The 18,452-nt window shown below is 50.5% G+C and overlaps 1 protein-coding gene across 2 annotated transcripts in view; it reads left to right on the plus strand.

The window, feature by feature from the left end:
• Nucleotides 1–4,209, plus strand: part of KDM2A (lysine demethylase 2A) — a 71,228-nt gene extending 67,019 nt beyond the window's left edge. For both annotated transcript variants that reach the window (XM_067532017.1, XM_067532018.1), the window contains one exon: nt 543–4,209. In XM_067532017.1, coding sequence (XP_067388118.1) covers nt 543–724 — 182 coding nt within the window. In that variant the 3' untranslated portion in view covers nt 725–4,209. The remainder of the gene's footprint in view (nt 1–542) is intronic.
• The last annotated feature ends 14,243 nt before the right edge of the window (nt 4,210–18,452 follow it).

Below are 18,452 nucleotides of genomic sequence, written 5' to 3' on the forward strand. Positions count from 1 at the left end.
AGCCAGGACCCCCCAGCTTTGAGCCCCAGCTGCCAGGGCTCTGCCAGGCCCCCAGTTCTGTGGCAGCTGACCAGGCAGTCTGCTGGGGGATGTGGGGGAACCAGACGGGTTTCCACTGGAAGAATGGACCAAGTGAACGTATCCCAGTGGAACATTTTGATGTAGTGAAATCAGCATTTTGTGACAAACCTTGTCTGAAAAATTTCAGCCAGCTCTAGATGTGAGACCCAACTGTTCCCTTAGCTAGCAGAAATCACCATCTCCCTCTTGGCAGCTGCAGGGTGGATGGTAGAGAGACAGCCCATGGCAGACTGAAAAGGTTAAAATGTAGTGGCTGTTTAGACTGAATTTGACCACTGATTAAATATCCCAGGGGCTGCTGTGCTGGCTGGGGTATTGGGGGGCTGGCTGGGATGTTTTCATATGCAATATACATTTCAGCGTCCCTTCCCATGATCTACCCCACATTCGGGGTCGTATAGGGCTGTGCGTGGCTGGGGCATGGGGCATTCTATACTGTAACCCCTTCCTCTCCTGCTCAGGTTGCAATAAGCTGACGGACCAGTCCCTGCTATACCTGCGGCGCATCTCCAACCTCACCCTGATCGACCTGCGAGGCTGCAAGCAGATCACCCGCAAGGCCTGCGAGCACTTCATCTCAGACCTGTCCATCAGCAGCCTCTACTGCCTGTCTGACGAGAAGCTGATCCAGAAAATCAGCTAGAGACCTACCCCAGGCAGACTGAGGAGAAGGAAAGGTCCCATCCCACCCCTCTTGGAGAGCCCCTCCTCCTCCCTAGCCCTGTCCTGCTGTGAGGCCAACATCGTGCACTCCTCCGTCACCTACCTGCACAGGCAGGGCAGTGGCCAGCCCGACTCCACTGTCTCTCCTCCTCCTCCTCTTCCTGGGACTTCGGCAGCTGAAAGTGCCCTGCCAGGCTGGCGCGTAGCTGAGGAGGAATGGGCAGCGGCCAGGGCCGCTCACTCTGGAAGCTGGCTGCTCTTAGTCTGAGGTTTTGCAGAGGTGTCTGCACAGGGAACCGTGCCCCCCTTTTCTCCCTGCCTTGGCACCCTGAAAACAGATTTCACTTCCTACTTAGCAGGGCAAGGGCAGCACCCTCCCCGTGGAAAAGGGATTGGAGCTGGATGGTGTGAAACAAGCGTGCCTGGTCTCTCCAGTGCCACTGCCATGTGTGTCGCTGTTGGCCCCGTGGCTTCTCATAACCTCGCACGCGTGCCATATCTTTGCCCCCTAAGCTTCTCCTCCTCTTGGCCTTGCCTAGCTAAAGTGGCTGGGGTTTTCCTCCTGCTGATGTGCTGGGGGTCGGCTTGCATGTAGAAGGGCGAGAGCCCCATTGCAGTGGGTTCTTAAGGCTTGGTGTCTCTTCCAGGGCTAGCCACGCTTCCACTCCAGAGCAGTGCTAGCCTGCTCAGAGCACCGTCTAGCCACACACCCTTGGGGCTGTGGGGAGGGCTGGGGGTGGGAGTCTGCAGGGGTCCAGGGTCCATCAGAGCTCAGGGAGGACTCAGAAGGCATCAGTGGGGTTTCTAGATCCTGCACAGGGTGGACTACGTGCTCTCCCCACCCGCTTCTTGCAGGCTAGTATCATTGAGTGCTCATGGGACGGTGCAGCCAGAGGAGAGGATCCTTCGCCAGCATAGCTGCCGGATCTCAAACTGGGCGACGTGGAGAGGGGCGTGATTGCCCCCGTCCCCCTACCCCTTTAGCTGCCACTTTTCCTTTGCAATGAATGGTCGGTCCAAAGAACCCTCTCTCTCGGGCAGCAGAGAGCTTTTTGCACTTTAAAAAGACAGGTTGGAATCTTATTTTGGGTCATTGTTATTTCCCCCCCCCCCCCCCTCCCCGAGCGACTGGACGCTCCCCTGACTCTCTGAGCTTGTCGATGTTTAATGCACAGTTTGCACTCTGCTCTCTTCCTCCCCTCCTCCTGCCCCCCAACCCCCTACTTCTGAGCATACTGATAGCACAAACCAGCCTGCCACGCATTCCCACAGCCCTCTCCAGCCTGGCGGGGGAGAAAGGGACTCTCTATGCAGCAGGGAAAAGGGGGAGGGACGAGTGGTTGTGAAACCTCAAAGGAGACTCGACCAGATGCACCCTCACTGCTTCAAAAGCAATAAGGGAGGCAGAAGCAGCTGTCGCCCCTCCAGCTCTCCCCACGGCTGCTGGCTCCAAATGCTCTGGCACCAATGACTCCTGCTGCTGTAGTGTTGGCTGGGGGTGGGGGATGTCTTTGTTTAAATCCACTGAACCCCCAGTGGGGGGGGCTCAGGTCCTATGCTTCCCCTCCTCCGCCCCCGCCCTCCATAGCGTGAGCCTGCTTGCTTGCTGACTGGAACGTGCAAGTGTGATGAATTCCGCAGTGCCTCGGTACATGGGAGTTTTGCTGCAATGAATACTGAGTTTTGAGCAAAAAAAACAAACCACCAAACCCCACTTTATCACTGACCTAGAAGTGGAAGCTTTCCACCATTTTATTTTTGGTTACTCCTGTGGAAAACAGAAAAATCAAACTATGTTTGTTGTTTTTGTTTCAAAGGAAGGCAGGGGAAGCTGTAAGCAGGAGATCTTAAGTGCATCCAACGTGGGGGGCATGCCAGCCATGAGGATTTTTGGGCTGGCTTTTCAGTTTGGAAAACAAATGCATCTTTGCTACAGTCACATACGCATTCAGCGCTCAACTACAGCAGGTCAATGCTCCAGGGGTGTCTGGGGTAGGCAGGAGGAGGAGCCGAGCTGATTGAGGAGTGAAGGAAGTGGTCAGTTTGTTTGCTGTCCCGCCGCCGCCTCAGACGCCGCCCTCCACTAAGTCTGTGGCTTCAGAGACATAAAAAATTAAAATAAAGGTGCGATACTCGTTGCTGTATCTGGCCACCAACTTGGAGGGCAAGGGATGAAAATCCACAAAGGAAAGAAGAAAAAATATATATATATATGAAATCACTTAGTGATTAAAAAAAAACCCTAAATAAAACTCCCTGAAGAAAGTCACTATTGGTTTAAAGGGTTTTGGTTGTGTTTTTGTGTTTGGGTTTTTTTGTTTAGTTTTTTTTTTCCCCCAGAGAAATATTGTAAATATATATTTTTTTTGTTGGTGATTTAGAGTCCATCTCCAACATTTGTGCTTTAAAATTAAATGTAAGCATTAAGGGTAAAAGAAAACAAGTCTTACGCCCTTTGGGTTGGGGGGTTATTATGTGGGGGCAAAGGGAGGTGGAGCGCATTGGAATTTTTTTGTTTTTATTTTCTAAGCAGTCTCCAATACTGGTTTTAGAGAGAATCTTTGCTCCTAACCTATTACCACATGAACAGGAGAGACATTTGCCGGGGAGGGAGGGGAAAATACCAGCCTCTGAAGGGAAATATTTTGTTTCTTGGGGGTGGATTTTTGGAATAAAAGTTTAAAGAAAAAACTGCCTCGGGTCTGAACGTTGTGTGGAAGTTGGATGTCCCGAAAGCAGGAAGTGAATTCAAGTCAATGGTACCACTCAGAGAGATTCCTAGTTCCACTTCCCCCATTCTGCCACTCCTCAGGTGAACAGAAGAGTATAACAGTCGATTTATTGTCTCTCTCTCTCTCTCCGTTTCTGTCAGTATGGTTCCCTTTCTTGTCAGAGCCCTGCTAGTTCTCTGATTAGACAGTCTTTAGCCCAAGATTTCTAATGGAAAATGGTTTAGAAACCCCACAACTCTTCAGGCTCTTGTAAAGAAGCAAAAGGTGAAGCACCCATTATGCAGGTCATCTTTTGACTCCTCAGTGCTTTAAATGCTCTAAGTTCTTTGCACATTGTGGGAGGTTCTGTACCCTGGCTCCATTCACAGGCTCCGTCATAGCTTTGGGTGTCACTGAAGAAATTTGGTGGGGGGAGGGTTAACAGAGAAGCAAAGCTTCTCAGACCACTTACTGTATACAAACAGCCATTGAAGCAGGAAGGTGCTTTGAGAGGTTCTGATGGAAGGTACTAGAAGAACCAACTGCTACTGCAATCCTAATTGAAACCTCCCCCACTCCCCTTCAGCCTGGTTCACAGTCTGAAAGATCTCACTGTGGTATGTCTCCACAACAGCGTGTGTCCCTGTCCTTTCCTTCCATATCTCCTTGTTAGGCCTGCTTTGACCGACTCAATTCCTCTCCACTTTGCTTGCCCCCTTCACACTTTTTGGAGCCCTTGGGTTCCTAGAAGTTTGTCATTTAGGGCTTCTGTCCTGTTCTCTGCCTATGGCACATAATAGTGTGGTTTTCTGTGGGCTGTAATGCTTTAGTCTAATTCTGGTTGTTGGGCTGGCGGGGCTTGATGATGTTTATTAGCTCACAATGTCCTGCTCACATCTCTCTCTAACTTTCCTAGCCGATGTATTGCACCAACTTCACATCATCTGCCCATTGAATTTTTAAGAAGGAGTACAATTAACCATTAACAACTTCAAGACTGGATGTTTTTTCTCTGCTCTAGTTCAAACAGGAATGATTTTGGGGAAGTTCTCTGGCCTCTGTTACACAGGAGATCAAACTAGATGATCACAGTGATCTCTTCTGCCTTTAAGATCTATTCTGGACAGGCCCTTTACCTTGTCTCTTCCATTTCAGTATAACTTAAACCACGCCTACCAATGTGGCCTATGATCATGGTAATAGCTAAGAGTTTCAGATAATGTCCATGGAACAAAAACTTGGACTATGCTGATGAGACAAAGTTGTGAGGCATTGTGAATACAGAGGGGGACTGGAGTATTATACAAGAAGAATTGGATGACCTTGAGAACTGGAGTGATAGAAATGAGATGATATTTAATAGTACAAAGTTCAAGATCATGCACTTACAAAAACTGCTCGAAGTTCAAGGTTTCTCAGTTGGAAATGACAGCAGGAGAAAAACCTAGGTCTATAGCTGATCACAGGATGACTACAACCCAGCCCTAGGAAGTGGCTGTGAAAAAGGCAAAATGTGATCATAGTCTGAATCAGGAGAGGTAGTTCCAGTAGAGAGAGGGACATATCAATACCGACTGTAGGAGGCAGGGGTAAGACCTCTTCTGGGATACTGCACCCAGTTCTGGTCAGCCATGTTCAAGAAAGATGAACTCAAACTGGACCAGGCCCAGAGAAGGGCCGGTAGCATGGTCAGGGACCTGGCTTATACGAGGAGACTGAAGAGCTTGGCAGGTTGAACAAAGGCTATGGGGGGATCTGGTTGCTCTCTCTGAATACATTGGAGGGGGTAAACACATGCAAGGGTGAAGAGCTGTTGCAGCTAAAGGACAGGGATGGCACAAGAACAAAGGGAGATAAACGGGCCATGAACAAAGTTAGGCTGGGAATTAGTAGCTTTCTAACCCTCAGCACAGTGAGATGCTGGGCTGGCCTTGCAGTAGCAGAGAGGGTCGGGGCGAACAACCTGACTAGTTTTAGATGGCGCTGGATAGCTTTATGAATGGCATTGTGGGGTTTTTGGTGAAGAGCATGTTAGAACGTTCCTTCTAACCCTTTGTCTCCCCGTGCTCCTGCCATCCTGAAAAACAAGCTTTTCCATTGGAATCTTTCTTGCGTGGGCTTAGCCAGGGATAAATTTAAAGCTGGGGGCAAATTCACTACTCATCGCACCCATTTGTATATTAAGACTGACTTGGCTCACAGTACAGCGGAGCAAAATATGTTAGTGATCGCTACAGGCTGAAGTTCCCTCTGGAGCAGGGTGGAAACCCTGAGGGATTGAAAAGTGAGAATGTACTAACTCGTCCCATTCACTTTTAGGATTATTTATTGCGGTAGCACTTAAGAGTCCCAGTCATGGACCAGGTCCCCATTGTGCTAGGTGCTGTGCAAGCACAGAACAAAAAGATGGTGCATGCCCCCAGAGTCTACAGTCTAAATCATCACTCATGTACCAATGTACATGGGATGTTTTTAGTTCTCCCCCTTGTTTTATACGTGTTTTAAAGTCATAGTTCTAGACAGTTAATAACTAGCTGTACGTGCTGTTCCAGACATAGCTTCTGTCCCAGGGAGCCCATGGCCAGAAGCATCTTCTCTTAGGAAGCAGCCAGTTACCCACTTTGAACACCAAGGCAAACGCAGGCTAGTAGTGTGACCTGGAGGGACCCCATGGCAGGGTGCACTGCACAGATACATATTGCGACAGTCCCTCCCCAAAGAGCTCAATCTGAACAGACAAAGCCATGAGAGGGAGAAGCAGGCCCAGCGATGGAAAGTGACAAAGGATCGTGTTCAAAGTCAATGGGATTTAGACTCTGATGTGCCTAAATCACCTTGGCAAAGAAGAGAGGGTCCTTAGTCACTTGCCACTTCTGAAACCATTGCCTTTGGTCAGTGTCATCCACTAGGGCACTCTGCAGTGCTAGTCCATGGGGAGGGTCATCTGCTCTCTCTCCCAGTAATCTGAATTTGGCATCTTTGCAGGAATATCTTTAGTTCCTAGTTAGGCTGTTTAAGTTAAACTCTCTGTATGTATGTGACGTCTGTCCCTTCCCTGGGGTGGGGAGAGGAATTGGGCGTCTCTGAACTTCTTTCTGCTTGTGTTTTACCTTTCAGAAATCTCAGGGGTACGGAGCCCAGAGCAGCTCCCATTTCTTTTGCTGAAGGCCTCTTCAGAGGACGGGGGAACTGGCAAGGGAGTTTCCTAAGGTTGTGTCTACACTACAGACCTTAGAGCGGCACACCTGTACCGCTGCAGCTGCGCCACTGTAAGGTCTCCCGTGTGGCCGCTCCGAGCCGACGTGAGAACTCTCCTGCCGGCATAAATTAAACCCCCAATGAGCGGTGTTAACGATGTCAGCAGGAGAGCTTCTTCTGCCAACAAAGTTCACACCGGCGCTTTCGTCAGTGAAACTTATGTCAGTCAGGGGGGATGTTTTTCTTGACTGACAAAAGCTTTGCTGACAGAAGTGCTAGTGCAGACCAAGCCTTTTTCTATATGTGACAGGGCAGGGATGGGGAGCTTGACGATCTTTCCGCCAACTGCTGGTCAGACAGGTGGCTTGAACATGTCATGCTACACCCCGCCCAGGAAGCAGCAAAGTAGGAGAAATGGCGCAGCGAAGGAGCTCCTGCCAGTCTCTCTGGAGCAGCCATCTTGGAAACCACAGAGACCTGGTCGTCCAAGGGCTAGTGACAGCCGGTCAGAGCCCAGCTGGCTCAGATAAAAGGAGCTGCAGGTCCTTAGCAGGACAGTCCCTGGCTGGGAGCAGAGGAGCAGGGAACTGTGCTCTCTGGCCACAGGAGCCTGAAGATTAGCCAGGGTTTATCTGTGGCTACAGTTGCTTAGCTGGGGTAGCAGGGAGAGAGGGACATGACCCTGGGCCCTGAGCTAAGAGTGAAGATAAAGGGGCCAGATGGGAAGAGGCCCAGGGAAGTATAGGGTGACCACTCGTCCTGAATTGGGCAGGACAGTCGCGAAATGCAGAGTTCAAGTCCCGGTCCCAGGCTGAATGACTCTGGGATAGCATTTGTCCCAGATTCCCTGCAGCGCTGCTGTGACCCGTCCGTGCCTAGGATAGACCACCTGAAAATGCCAAGCTCAGGGCAGGCTGTAAGAGGAGAGAAGATTCTCCCAGCACTTGGGTGGGTGGGTGACACTGAAGTCAGACTTCCCAACTAACCACAAACTGTGTTTCTGATTCCCCACACTGGTTATCAAGAAGCCAAAATACAAATATACACAGCCCCCTTTACTGCATTCCAGTCTCTGGCTCCCAATTAGCCACTAGGTCAAGTAAAGAGATAAGCTATTTCAAACTCTATGCTCTTTACCAAAAAGGTTCTCCTGACCCCAAAGGGTCAGCCACAGTACCAGATCAATATAAGTTTGGATCTTACCCAAAATACCACACTGCCAGCCAATCCTTTAGTAATTTGTAATTTCCCAATTATAAAAGGAAATAAACTATAAGAGAAATGTTAAATGATGAACACAATTAGATACATATAAATGATTTGAAAGTCCCTATATATCAGGTTTCCAGTACAACTGTGGAGTTTGCAGGCCTGTATAGTCCTTCTGGTGTACATCCAGTACCTGGATGGGTCTCAGTCCTTTGATTCACAGCTTCAGCTGTAGATGAGTTGATCCAGAGGTAGGTGAAGACTAAAGACTGACAACTGAAGACTGACTGAAGACAAAATGGATGTGGTGCAGTTGCCTTTTATGTCCTTTCCTTGGCCTTTTTCATGCAGCTTGTGGAAATTTACAAAAATAAGATGGCGTCCAGGGTCACATGAGTAAGTCCTGGCGACTCATAAGATGTAGCCCCTGGGTTCTTTCCCTGGGCTTATTGCATCTTTGAGTTCCCTTAATGGGCCATCAAGCAGCTAGTGCTGCAGCCATCCTGTCTGGGCTAGGTGTCGCCCAGAAACACAGCACACGTTGAAATACAGATACATCAAACAGAGCCATAACTTCCAAGGCACATATGACACATCCACACAAACAATATCATCATATTTAGCAACCTAGAACCTTTCTAATGATAGCTGACTTGGCCTATCTCATATGAATTGTTGTAATTTTGACATATGGATGTTAAATAACGTCATAAACGGTCCCCCTAATCCAGCCAGCGTCACAGCAGGTGCACCCAGCCCTAGGCGGGGCTGTGGGACATGGATGATGGCCACAGACTGCTGGCTCTGGAAATGGTCTTCTCTGTGCTAAGTAGCTGTTCTGTACTAGCCTCTTCACCTGCCCCTCTATGCTCCTCCACCCTCTCCCTTCAATGTCCCACCCTCCTTTAATCAATCCTGATCCTAATAACGCCCCCACCCATCCCTCTGCTTCCCTGCTCTGTCCTCTCCCCTTGGCCATGCCCATCGTACGCCCTTCACAGCAGGCACTGTTCATCTTTATGCAGTGCCTGGCACAATGCCTCCCCCGCATCTTGGTTTGCTCGTAGGCACTACTGCGCTGAAGTGCCGGTCCGCCATGAAAAAGGAGAGAAGAAAGTTTAATTTTTAGTGTAGCAAATTTCTCAGGCTCTGTCTATGAGGCAAGAAAGGACACAAACCCATTTCCCCCTTACCTTTAAGGGTGTGCTAACTGGTTTATGCACTTCATTTATATAGATTGCTGAGAAGAAGTTAAATGTACGGAGTGGATGGTAATTCACATTTTTTAGGGCCAGAAGGAATTGTTGTGATCTCCTTGTCGGATCTGTATATCCCAGGCCACAGATGGCTTCCTCCAAGGATTCCCGGCTCCAGCCCAGAGCTCTTCACTGAGCTAGAGCAAGCGATGTCCAATTTGGATTGAAAGATTCCAAGCAATAGAGACACCGCTCACACACCTTTACACGGATCACTTTATTTTTGGTAAAGCTTCGTGGCTCTTGCTATGGCTACTCCCAGCCCTCTGGTCCCTCCCTGCTTGGCGATCAGAGGTGTGGTAAATTCATGAGCTAATTCTTTGCAGAGGGACATGGTCTGGCAGAGGAGGCCCTAAACTGAAAGTCAGGAGAGTTTGAGCCCTCCGCCTTCCCCTTACCTGCTCCGTAACCAGTCCCTTTCATCCCTGCCTCCCTGCCTTTTGTGTAAAGTGCTTTTGAGAGCTAGAATGCTATATAAAAGCTAAGTATTAACATCCCAGGTGAACTTACCCCCCCAGACCTGGATGCCTTTAGTCTCCTCAACGGCAGGGTCTATTCATAGATACCTTTTCCCGAGAGAGTCACTTTAAAACCAGCCCAGATATTTTGTAACTTAATTCCCCCTCTTTGTTTCCTGGTTAGCTTTACTTTCTCTGAGGTGTGTTTCCTTTGACGAGAAATCATGCATTCACCTTTTCCATTGCCCTTCCATGTCTCCTGGCTGGCTCGTTGCTTGTTCCCGTCCATTTCAACCCGGGTTTAACTTCCGCTCTTGGGCAACTAGCATGGCTGCATCTTGTTCCTTATTCTTCTGCAGGGGAAGTCGTCCTTGGCGCCTCGATCACGATGACTCTTCGTATTCCTCTGCCGCCTGACCTGGGCTTCAGATCACACACACCCTCAGACTCAAATGTGCTAAATGAAAACACACCCTGGCTGAGTCCCAGGCTGCTGATTGCGACCTGGGAATAGAAGCTAGGGGATAAAAGACCTACTGGGAGTCCAAAGAAGCTCTCTGAATGACAGAAATGGAGCAGTCCTTTCTGGCCCTGTGCAAGCCATTGGGGAAATAGGATTCTCAGCCTGTCAGTATTATACAGACATCATGCAAGACACAAAGATAGGCAGATGTGCATGAATTTGAAGGGAGGAGACAGCTGGAAACAACTCCTCAGCGGCCGGTAGCCACCTCTCAGTTGAAAGTGGCTCTGCTGCACGAAAGCACCGTCACCCAACCCTTTCCTTGCAGAGCTCTTTGCCCTGTCAATGTGGTGTAGCCCTTTTTACACCCCAGGCGTCCCTAGGGGAATTGATCAGCGTGAAACTGACAAACTTCCTGCCTGGGAGCTGCTCTTTCCCCAAGTGGCCACATGATGGCAGCGTAACCCTGGCAATGAGCGAAGGGGTTGAGTGTGTAGACGCCCTTTGAGAACCGTTGCAACTCCACTCACTGATGAATAGAGACACTTACCCCCCCTCCCCCACAGCTAACACCAGATGAAGGTGCCACCTGGTGCCAATCTCTGCAGTGCAGGACTGGGTCTTTCAGGCCACTGGAGACTCACCTATGGCGGGTGACGGCATCGGATGCCATCTCCACTCCCATCCCAAGTGGGCCCTTTGGAGGCACGCAAGCTCTTCTCCATCCCCCTGTGGCTCTGCCCCTCATGCTTCTGCTTTTCCCTGCTCAAAATGACGGTCTGGAGAAACCAGCCCATGTTTCTCCTTCCTGCTCCCTGTCGGGCATTGGCCCTGTCACATCTTGCTGCCTGCACCCTTTCGTGTGGCCTGTGCCCTGCGGGAGCTGCTCTCCCGGTGTCCTTCACCACTGCAACCTCCTCAGCTCCACATACCGCCATGTTCTTGCCCCGGATCCTCATTCGGATCCCTCTCCATCCGTCTTCATCTTGCTCGGCCCTGCAAAGACACCTTAGCAACCTGCGCTGCTTCCCACCGTGGCTGCCTTTCATTTCTCCTCCACCTTCCCTCGTTTTCCCCACAACCCAGTTTCCGGCCTGTGTTCCTTTCTCTCTGCCCCCTTTCCTTGGGTCTCCACCTACTACAGGATTCGCCTATCACCTGCTCGTTTCATGCCTTCTGGCTGAGATTTCCCCAAGTGACTCTTCTGGGCATCCAACTTGATGCACCGGGGCCTGATTCATGGGTGCTCAGCTGGGGGAGGTCTGAAATTAATTCAGGGCCCTTTAAAGTGTCTCATGTGGGTCACCCCCAAGCCATCTTCAAGCCCTTGGCCATCAACCCAGCTCTACCAATGGCCTCTTGGCAGGCGCAGCAGGAGATGAATCACGGCCTGCGGTATCTATCCACCATACGTGCTGCTATTTCCTTTTCTTCTCGCTTTGCCTTTAGTTGAACTGAGCCATCTTCTCGCTTTGCCATTTAGTTGAACTGAGTCTTTGAAGGTATTTGGGCAGCCTAACGTCCACTGACATGGATAGCCGTTAAGTGCCTGAATACTTTTCAGAATCTGGGCCCTAGAGGCCTCGCCAGCTGCTGGAGACCCTTTGAAATGTGCATCGGTCTTGAAACAAAGAGTGAAGGACTCCAAAGGTGGAGGAGGTCATTCAACGTGGTGTCTAGCTGCCCCCTGCCGCTCAGGAGCCATGCCTCAAAGAATGGCACTGGGGAGTTAGCCATGTTGGACAGACCATTATTAAGAGCGAAAGCCCCATCATAGAAGTGACCTAAAAAATCAAAATGGCAACACTCTCTGAAAGGCAGAAAGCAACGTGTCTGGTGCTGATGGTTCTACAGCGGGACTGGACAGACCTAATTCCCAGGGGACTGAGAGATTCTGCAGCTTAAAGATCAAGCTGGAGATGACGACGATGATGATGATGATAAGGAAAATGCACTGGAGTCAAAAACGAGTTATTGGGGTCATTGCAGGAGTAATTGGGTGACCAGCTCTGGCCTGTGCTCTAGAAGAGGTCAGACCAGACAATCTAATTGTCCTTTGTGGCTTTGGAATCTATGAATAAGAGAGGAAATGTTCTGAGGATGACAGAATTCCCAGCGGGCACTGAGTCCTCTGGTTAGAGTTAATCTGGAAACGATGGCAGTATTAAAACTGGCCAGGCTCTTAGCTCCTGGGAAAGCCCTCTCCCCTTAGAGTTAGAATTTGTCTTCAGAAGAAAATTGCATCCCTTTAACGTAAGTGGTGAGTTTAAACTCGGGCTAATCTCTGCAAGGAGATGCTCTCCCTTTGGTTTAACCAGGCTCAGATCAGCTTAGTTTAAGTCAATAAGGAATCAGCTTCAACTAATCCACAGTCAGATGCTCTTAAAGTGAAAAGAAACGCTTTCCCCTAAAAGTTCCTTGTGCCATCAGGCACGTCCTGAGCATGGGTCTTCCGTCAGCTCCCGTGGAATGTTCACGCCCAGTTCGTGTCTAGTTTGGATACGTTGCGTGTCCTTTACAATGAGAACTGCCTCACGTGGAGTTCTGTTTCCTCTACGCTGGATCAGATGCTGCAGCTGGCAGGAGGTGGAGGAGTGGCGAAAATAATCCCACATTGATGAGCTGCGTCAAACATATTTGTGTTTATCATTCTGATCTCTAAGGCCTGGGCACCTGCCAGCGGGTCTTTTGGGAGAGTTCAGGATTCCTGCAGACACCAGTCCTCGAGTCTGCCAAGAAGTTAAGCAGAAGAACGCGTTCTCTGTGTGTTTGTACAGACTAGGACACAGGGCATTCTGCAGCCTTTGTTTGTCAAGGATTCCTCCACCCACTTTCCTGGGCTGGGCAGATCACTAAACACCCACACATGGGATGATGCCCAGGCCACCAGAGAGAGAAGAGGTAACTCGCCAACAGCTGAGTCGCCTCTACCTCTTTGCACCAGCCAGGCACCTTCCTGGAGTTCCTCCTCTCTCAGGACCTCCAGCATTCAGCAGAAAGAACCAAGGCAGTGGGGGAACCTCTTAACACCCCAACTCAGATGGCTTGGTGCAAGGTGGGGGCCCTCAGGAAGGATCTGAAGCTCACTGGGGTGGCTGTGCAGAGAGGCCACTGTCTGAAAGAAGCAACGCAGCAGAGTTGGTGGCATAGGGCCTCTTCCCCCAAAACACCTGTGGGCCTGGCCTCTGAAATTGGCCAGCATCCTCCCTTCCTACTGTCCTGATCTAGGGAATTCCATTCCACCTTTAAAGTGGGGGGAGGTTATTAAAGGAAACAGGTACTGATGCAAACAGGCTTCCCCGCAGCTCACATCCCAGCGTAGTCTCTCTTGTTTACCAGAGACCACATGCTGCCTGGGACGCTCCACAGCACATGGAGACCTCTAGTGGCTGGATCATATACTGCAAATAACCGTAGCACACCTAAAACTTGGGAACAGCTTCTTTATAGTGCAGCCACAGATTTTTCTGCTGCTTGGCACTGAGCACTGAGAATTGCATGTGCGCTCCATGGGGAGCTAAACTTACGTGCCGAGACCCCTGGATCTGGCAGTCTCCTGTGCAGGCGTCTGGGGATTTCCCCAGAAACTGCATGGATGTTTGAAAAAATGGCTGCTTTAATGGAACTAAATGAAAGTGAGCAGAGCTCTCAGCACCGTGGTGCCCTTTTCCCGTGTTACCCACCCCCATTAGCGCTATCAGCCCATGTTTCATTTGATGCTGGGTCTAGGTGATTTGATACTGGCCCTGAACTTCCAGTGCGCAGCATGTGGGGCAGCTAGGCTGGGTGCAGGTGGCTGGGCTGGGTATTCCGGGTGCCGTGGGGGAGCAGAGCAGGCCAGGGGTGGGGCTGGGCTGGGGATGTGGGGGCTGAGGTGCAGAGATCACCCCTCTCCATCCAGTGGGAAGGAGCCCACCACCATCTGTCTGTTTCATGCATAGGGGGTGGGGGGATTTCATGCATGGCGGGGGATCCTCACTGCCCATTAACCAGGACCCTGTGGGCTGGGAGCTGCTCCTGCCAGTCCCTGGGCGTTGGACTGGTCTGGTTCTATCCTAGAGAGTCTGTCTCTGGGCCCCGTGACCCCTGCAGCCCCAGTCTGGGCCTGCCCCATCAGCCTCTGACCCAGGTGCAGGAGGTCCCAGGTTGGGGGTGGCAGCAGCGGGGGAGGCACTGGGGGTTGGCCGCAAATGTCTAAAGGGGCAGCAGGCTGACGCTTTGCCCAGAGCGGCAGATTGTCTTGTGGGGCCTACGGGGCCTGGATCTACAAAATGTTGGGGGAGGGGAGACTGGAATTTGGGTATCTGGACGGGGGACAAGGGGGGGAGCTGCCGGATTTTGAGAGGTGGATTATGGCTCCTGCCCCACCCCAACTCTTACAATTCCCCCAAGGCCATATGTGGGCAGGAGGTCTCAAGCAGTGGTGGGATGGGAGGTCTGTCCCTGTGGTGTTGAACCCATGTGCCCCAGCAGGTGGTGCCAGCCTGCATTCCTCACCCTGCCCTTTGGATCAATACATGGCCATGGGCAAAATCCCTGAGAGCAACTGGTGGTAGAGCCACAGCGACAGCAAGAGAGCTCTCTTTGGATTCCTGATTTGCCTTTGAGATCTGTCTGCCCCAGCCCAGTTCCCAAGCCTGGACCACTTCACCACCAGTGGCAACATCCTCTAAGGCAGATGCTATCATCCGGTAATCTGTTTACCAGTCAGACAGTTGACGCAGCTGCTTTTCTTGTGTCTAGCCAGCAGGCATCACCCACTGATCTGATAGCACAGCACTCCGGGCGTGTTCACCCACCCTTCTCCTTTAATGTATGAGCCTCGGATTCTCCATTCGTGGCACCAACAGCCAGTTCCACCTCCAAAGGGAGCCCTGATGATGAAAAGATCCTGTAAACAAAGCCATCGCTTCTCCTCCCCAACCCACTTGCAGAAAATAAAACTCAGCAGCTTCTACGAAAGGCCAGTGGAACTTTTCATCTCCTCCGTGATGTAGTTCCTTTTTTATTTTTCTCTCAGCTGGGAGCAGTGGCGCTGGAACAGTTTGTATAGTGGGAGGCACTGAGAGTCACTGAACAAAACTGTAAACCCTGCATACGATGGAAACCATTTCCAGTCAGGGGTGCAGCAGCACCCCTCCTCCCTCCCACACCCATGCCCCTAGTTTCAGCATCCCGGGCTGGGAACCTAGAAACGTGACTTAGTCAGATCACACTCAGGATCTTGGCGCAGCAGTGGCTGGACTGAAGCCCAGCAGGCGGAAGTTTGAGCTAGTTGTTTTAAGGGGGACAATTTTCACTGGAAGCTTTTAGCAGCAGCTTCCTCTATCTTCAACTGTACAAACTTCTGCAAATCATTTAAGTGCCAGGCACAGGGGGCGAATGCAGAGTTGGCCGCATCCCTTTGAAATAGACCAGCCTGATTCATTCCATGTCATTCGACTCTTTGCAATGATCCATTGGAGGGCGAGGGATAAAAGTGGTAGATTCTCCTCCCCCCTCCCCAGTCCCAGCATTGTAGATTTGAGGGGTTTTAGTTGTCTCCTTGATGATAACTTTTGATTTGACAAGTTTCAGTCTGCGTGGTATCTCACCTAGATCCCCACTGAGATTAGGGCTCTGGGCTCTGCACAGACAGATGGGGGAGAGACAGCTGCTGCCCCAAAGATCAGTCCGGACAAGACAGAAAGATCCTTGTCCCCAATTTTCAGATGGGGGACTGAGGCTCAGAGAGGGGAAGGCCCAAATCCTGAGAGGTATTTAAGCTAAGGTGGCCAGGTTTCTAATTTGTGAAACCAGCACTGCTGACCGGACACTGCTAGGTCCCATTTTCAACCGGACTTTCCATTTGATAACCAGACACCTGGCAACCCTAATTTAAGCACCTAACTCCCATTGATTGCAAGAGGAGTTAGGTGCCTAAATACTTTTGAGGAGCTAGTCCAAAAGTCACAAAGGGAGACAGGCAGACCTGGGACTAGAAGCCAGGTTTCCTGGGTTGTTGCTGTGACGCTATCCCACCTGCCTGTAGAAAGGAGCTCTCTTACCAGCATTTTCACTTTACAGCTTCCAACTTCATCCTCTTCCAGCTGAAAGACTAAGGGCTTAAGGACCCTGCAGAACCTTCCCCATCAGATCTGGGAGCAGAATGCACAGCGGGTGCTGGGAGGCAGCTCCTGGGAGGCTGCAGAAGAGGCGGCCAAGAGGAAGATGCTTCTGTCCCCATGGGAGGTCATCACATGTGGAATCAACTTATGAATTGCTCCCAGCCCTGTGTCATCACAGACACCGAAGCATATGCTACCAAACGAGGGCGGGTAAAGCTGAGCTAGCACTTTAATGCTTCAGGAAACGTGCAGCCTATGGGGAAAATGCACCATCCCACTCTTGGCTGCCAGTCTGACTCCAGCTCAGCTCGGTGGTGATCAGAGGTAGCCACCCAACACCCCAATTTCTCTCACCAGCGGCAACTGGACAAAGCCAAGAAGGAGCCCTGTGTGTTTGCCAGGAGAGTGCAGCACCTGTACAAGTGAAGGCTCAGACTGAAAACAAAAGCCCTAAAATTCTTACACTGACAGAGCTAGTCAAGAAAATGTGGGTGTCACAGGTTGTCTGGTCCTTTAAGGTTAGCTGGGTTCCACTGCATAGCTGGATAAACTACCTCCACCCCTCACCAGCTGGTCCTGATCAGTTAGGTGACATTTTTAAAAGGGCTGAGGCATGAGTCACTCCAGGAGAGTGAGAAAACTCTGGGGAAGAAGAAACTGAGGCAGGCAGCACCACACTTGGCCAGCGGGGAGCACTACATGGTAGGCACACACTCTGTGATGGATTTTTATTTGTTTATTTATTTTTTACTTTTGATAATTTTGACAAACTAAAAAATAAAAATAAATTAGTAAATGCTGCCCCAGGGCCTTGTGGGAGTTGTAGTTTGAGTGCCTCATGCTCCCATTCTCCTCTATGAGCCAGGCTTCCTGGTTGGACTACATCTCCCATGATGCCCCACAGACTGATCCTATTGAAGAGAGGAGGCAATGCATCATTGGAATCTTTGGCCATCGTGCATTCTGGGAGATGTTGTTTGCCCAGGGAGCCCAGCCCACAGATGAAAATGAGGATATGAGGAAATCAAACTACAACTCCCATGAGGCACCACAGCAGCCTTTCCAAATTGAAATATTTCAGTTTTCAGACACTGGGTTTTTGGATGAAAAATCTAAATTTTCTGTGGAAAGCAGCAGACACTTTTCACAAAAAACTTCATTTAGCTGAAAATCCAATTTTCCACTGAACAACATTTTTGATGGAAAACTTTCAATCGGACCCTCCGTGTTCAACTACACGTGATTCTTGTTTAAGCTGCAAAACGGAGAATGACTCATTGTTGCCAATTCCTGCAATCTGGTGTTTTCCGTACAACTCCAGCTCCAGGAGTCATGGTATTGACCTGATGACCCCTGCTTTCTTCAAATGAAAGTTTCTGGGGCAGGATGGAAACTCCCTGTGAATGGGGGTGCAGAGGAGCCGGGGGTGGGAGAAATGAGGGGAGCTACAGTGACTCTGGCGGGTGGGGTGGCAGCTCCAGGCTGGGAAGGGGCATCCGCTAGTTCCTGCTGCTGTTCCCATGGCAATTCCTCAGCGGCTGATGCCCTGTGAGCCAATGCCCCACTGCCCCCCACTCAGTTCCTGGAGCCTTGTGCTATTCCACATCCCGGCACCTGCTGCATGTTTCCTGCCCCTCTTCCAGGCTGGTTGTCCCTGCCTGATCTCATGCACTGGTGGGGGGGGAGGGGCAGTGGCTACTCCAGCCCCTCCTCCAGCTCCCACTTTTGTCTCTGCCCATCTGCGAGTGTGTGAAACATAGATGGCTCCTGTTCTGTTCTCATCTCTGTGAGATGTTGTGGGGGTGGAAACATAGATCTACTCCCTGCATGCAATATTTCCAGTGCGGGGACACTAACCCTGACCCTCACCCCTGCCTCTGGTTCTGCCACCCCTGAAAGTTTCTGACCCTCCTGACTGTGTAGAAAATCTTGAAAATGTGACCCCAATGCAGCCCAAAGTCTCAAAAGCTAGAAAGCAAATTAGAACCCAGGGTTTCTTATTATTAGCCATCATGATTTTACAAAGGCTGACTCATGAATTTTGAACACTTGTGGTTGGCGCCATGGATGATATTAAAAAGCTTATCTTCACACATCATAGATTCTAAGGGCTTGTCTACACAAAACGCTGCAACTGCGTTGCTGGAGTGCTTCAGTGAAGATGCTACCTTTGCTGATGGGAGGGGTTCTCCGGTCGGCGTAGGTACTCCATCTCCCCGGGAGAGGCAGGAGCTAGGGTGACAGGAGAATTCTTCCCTCCACCTAGCACTGTCTACACCAGGAGTTAGGTCAGTTTAACTGTGTCA

The sequence above is a fragment of the Emydura macquarii genome, unplaced genomic scaffold (assembly GCF_026122565.2).
Source record: "Emydura macquarii macquarii isolate MOO-44397 ecotype Brisbane River unplaced genomic scaffold, CSIRO-AGI_Emac_v2 contig_3235, whole genome shotgun sequence".
Classification (NCBI taxonomy): domain Eukaryota; kingdom Metazoa; phylum Chordata; order Testudines; family Chelidae; genus Emydura; species Emydura macquarii.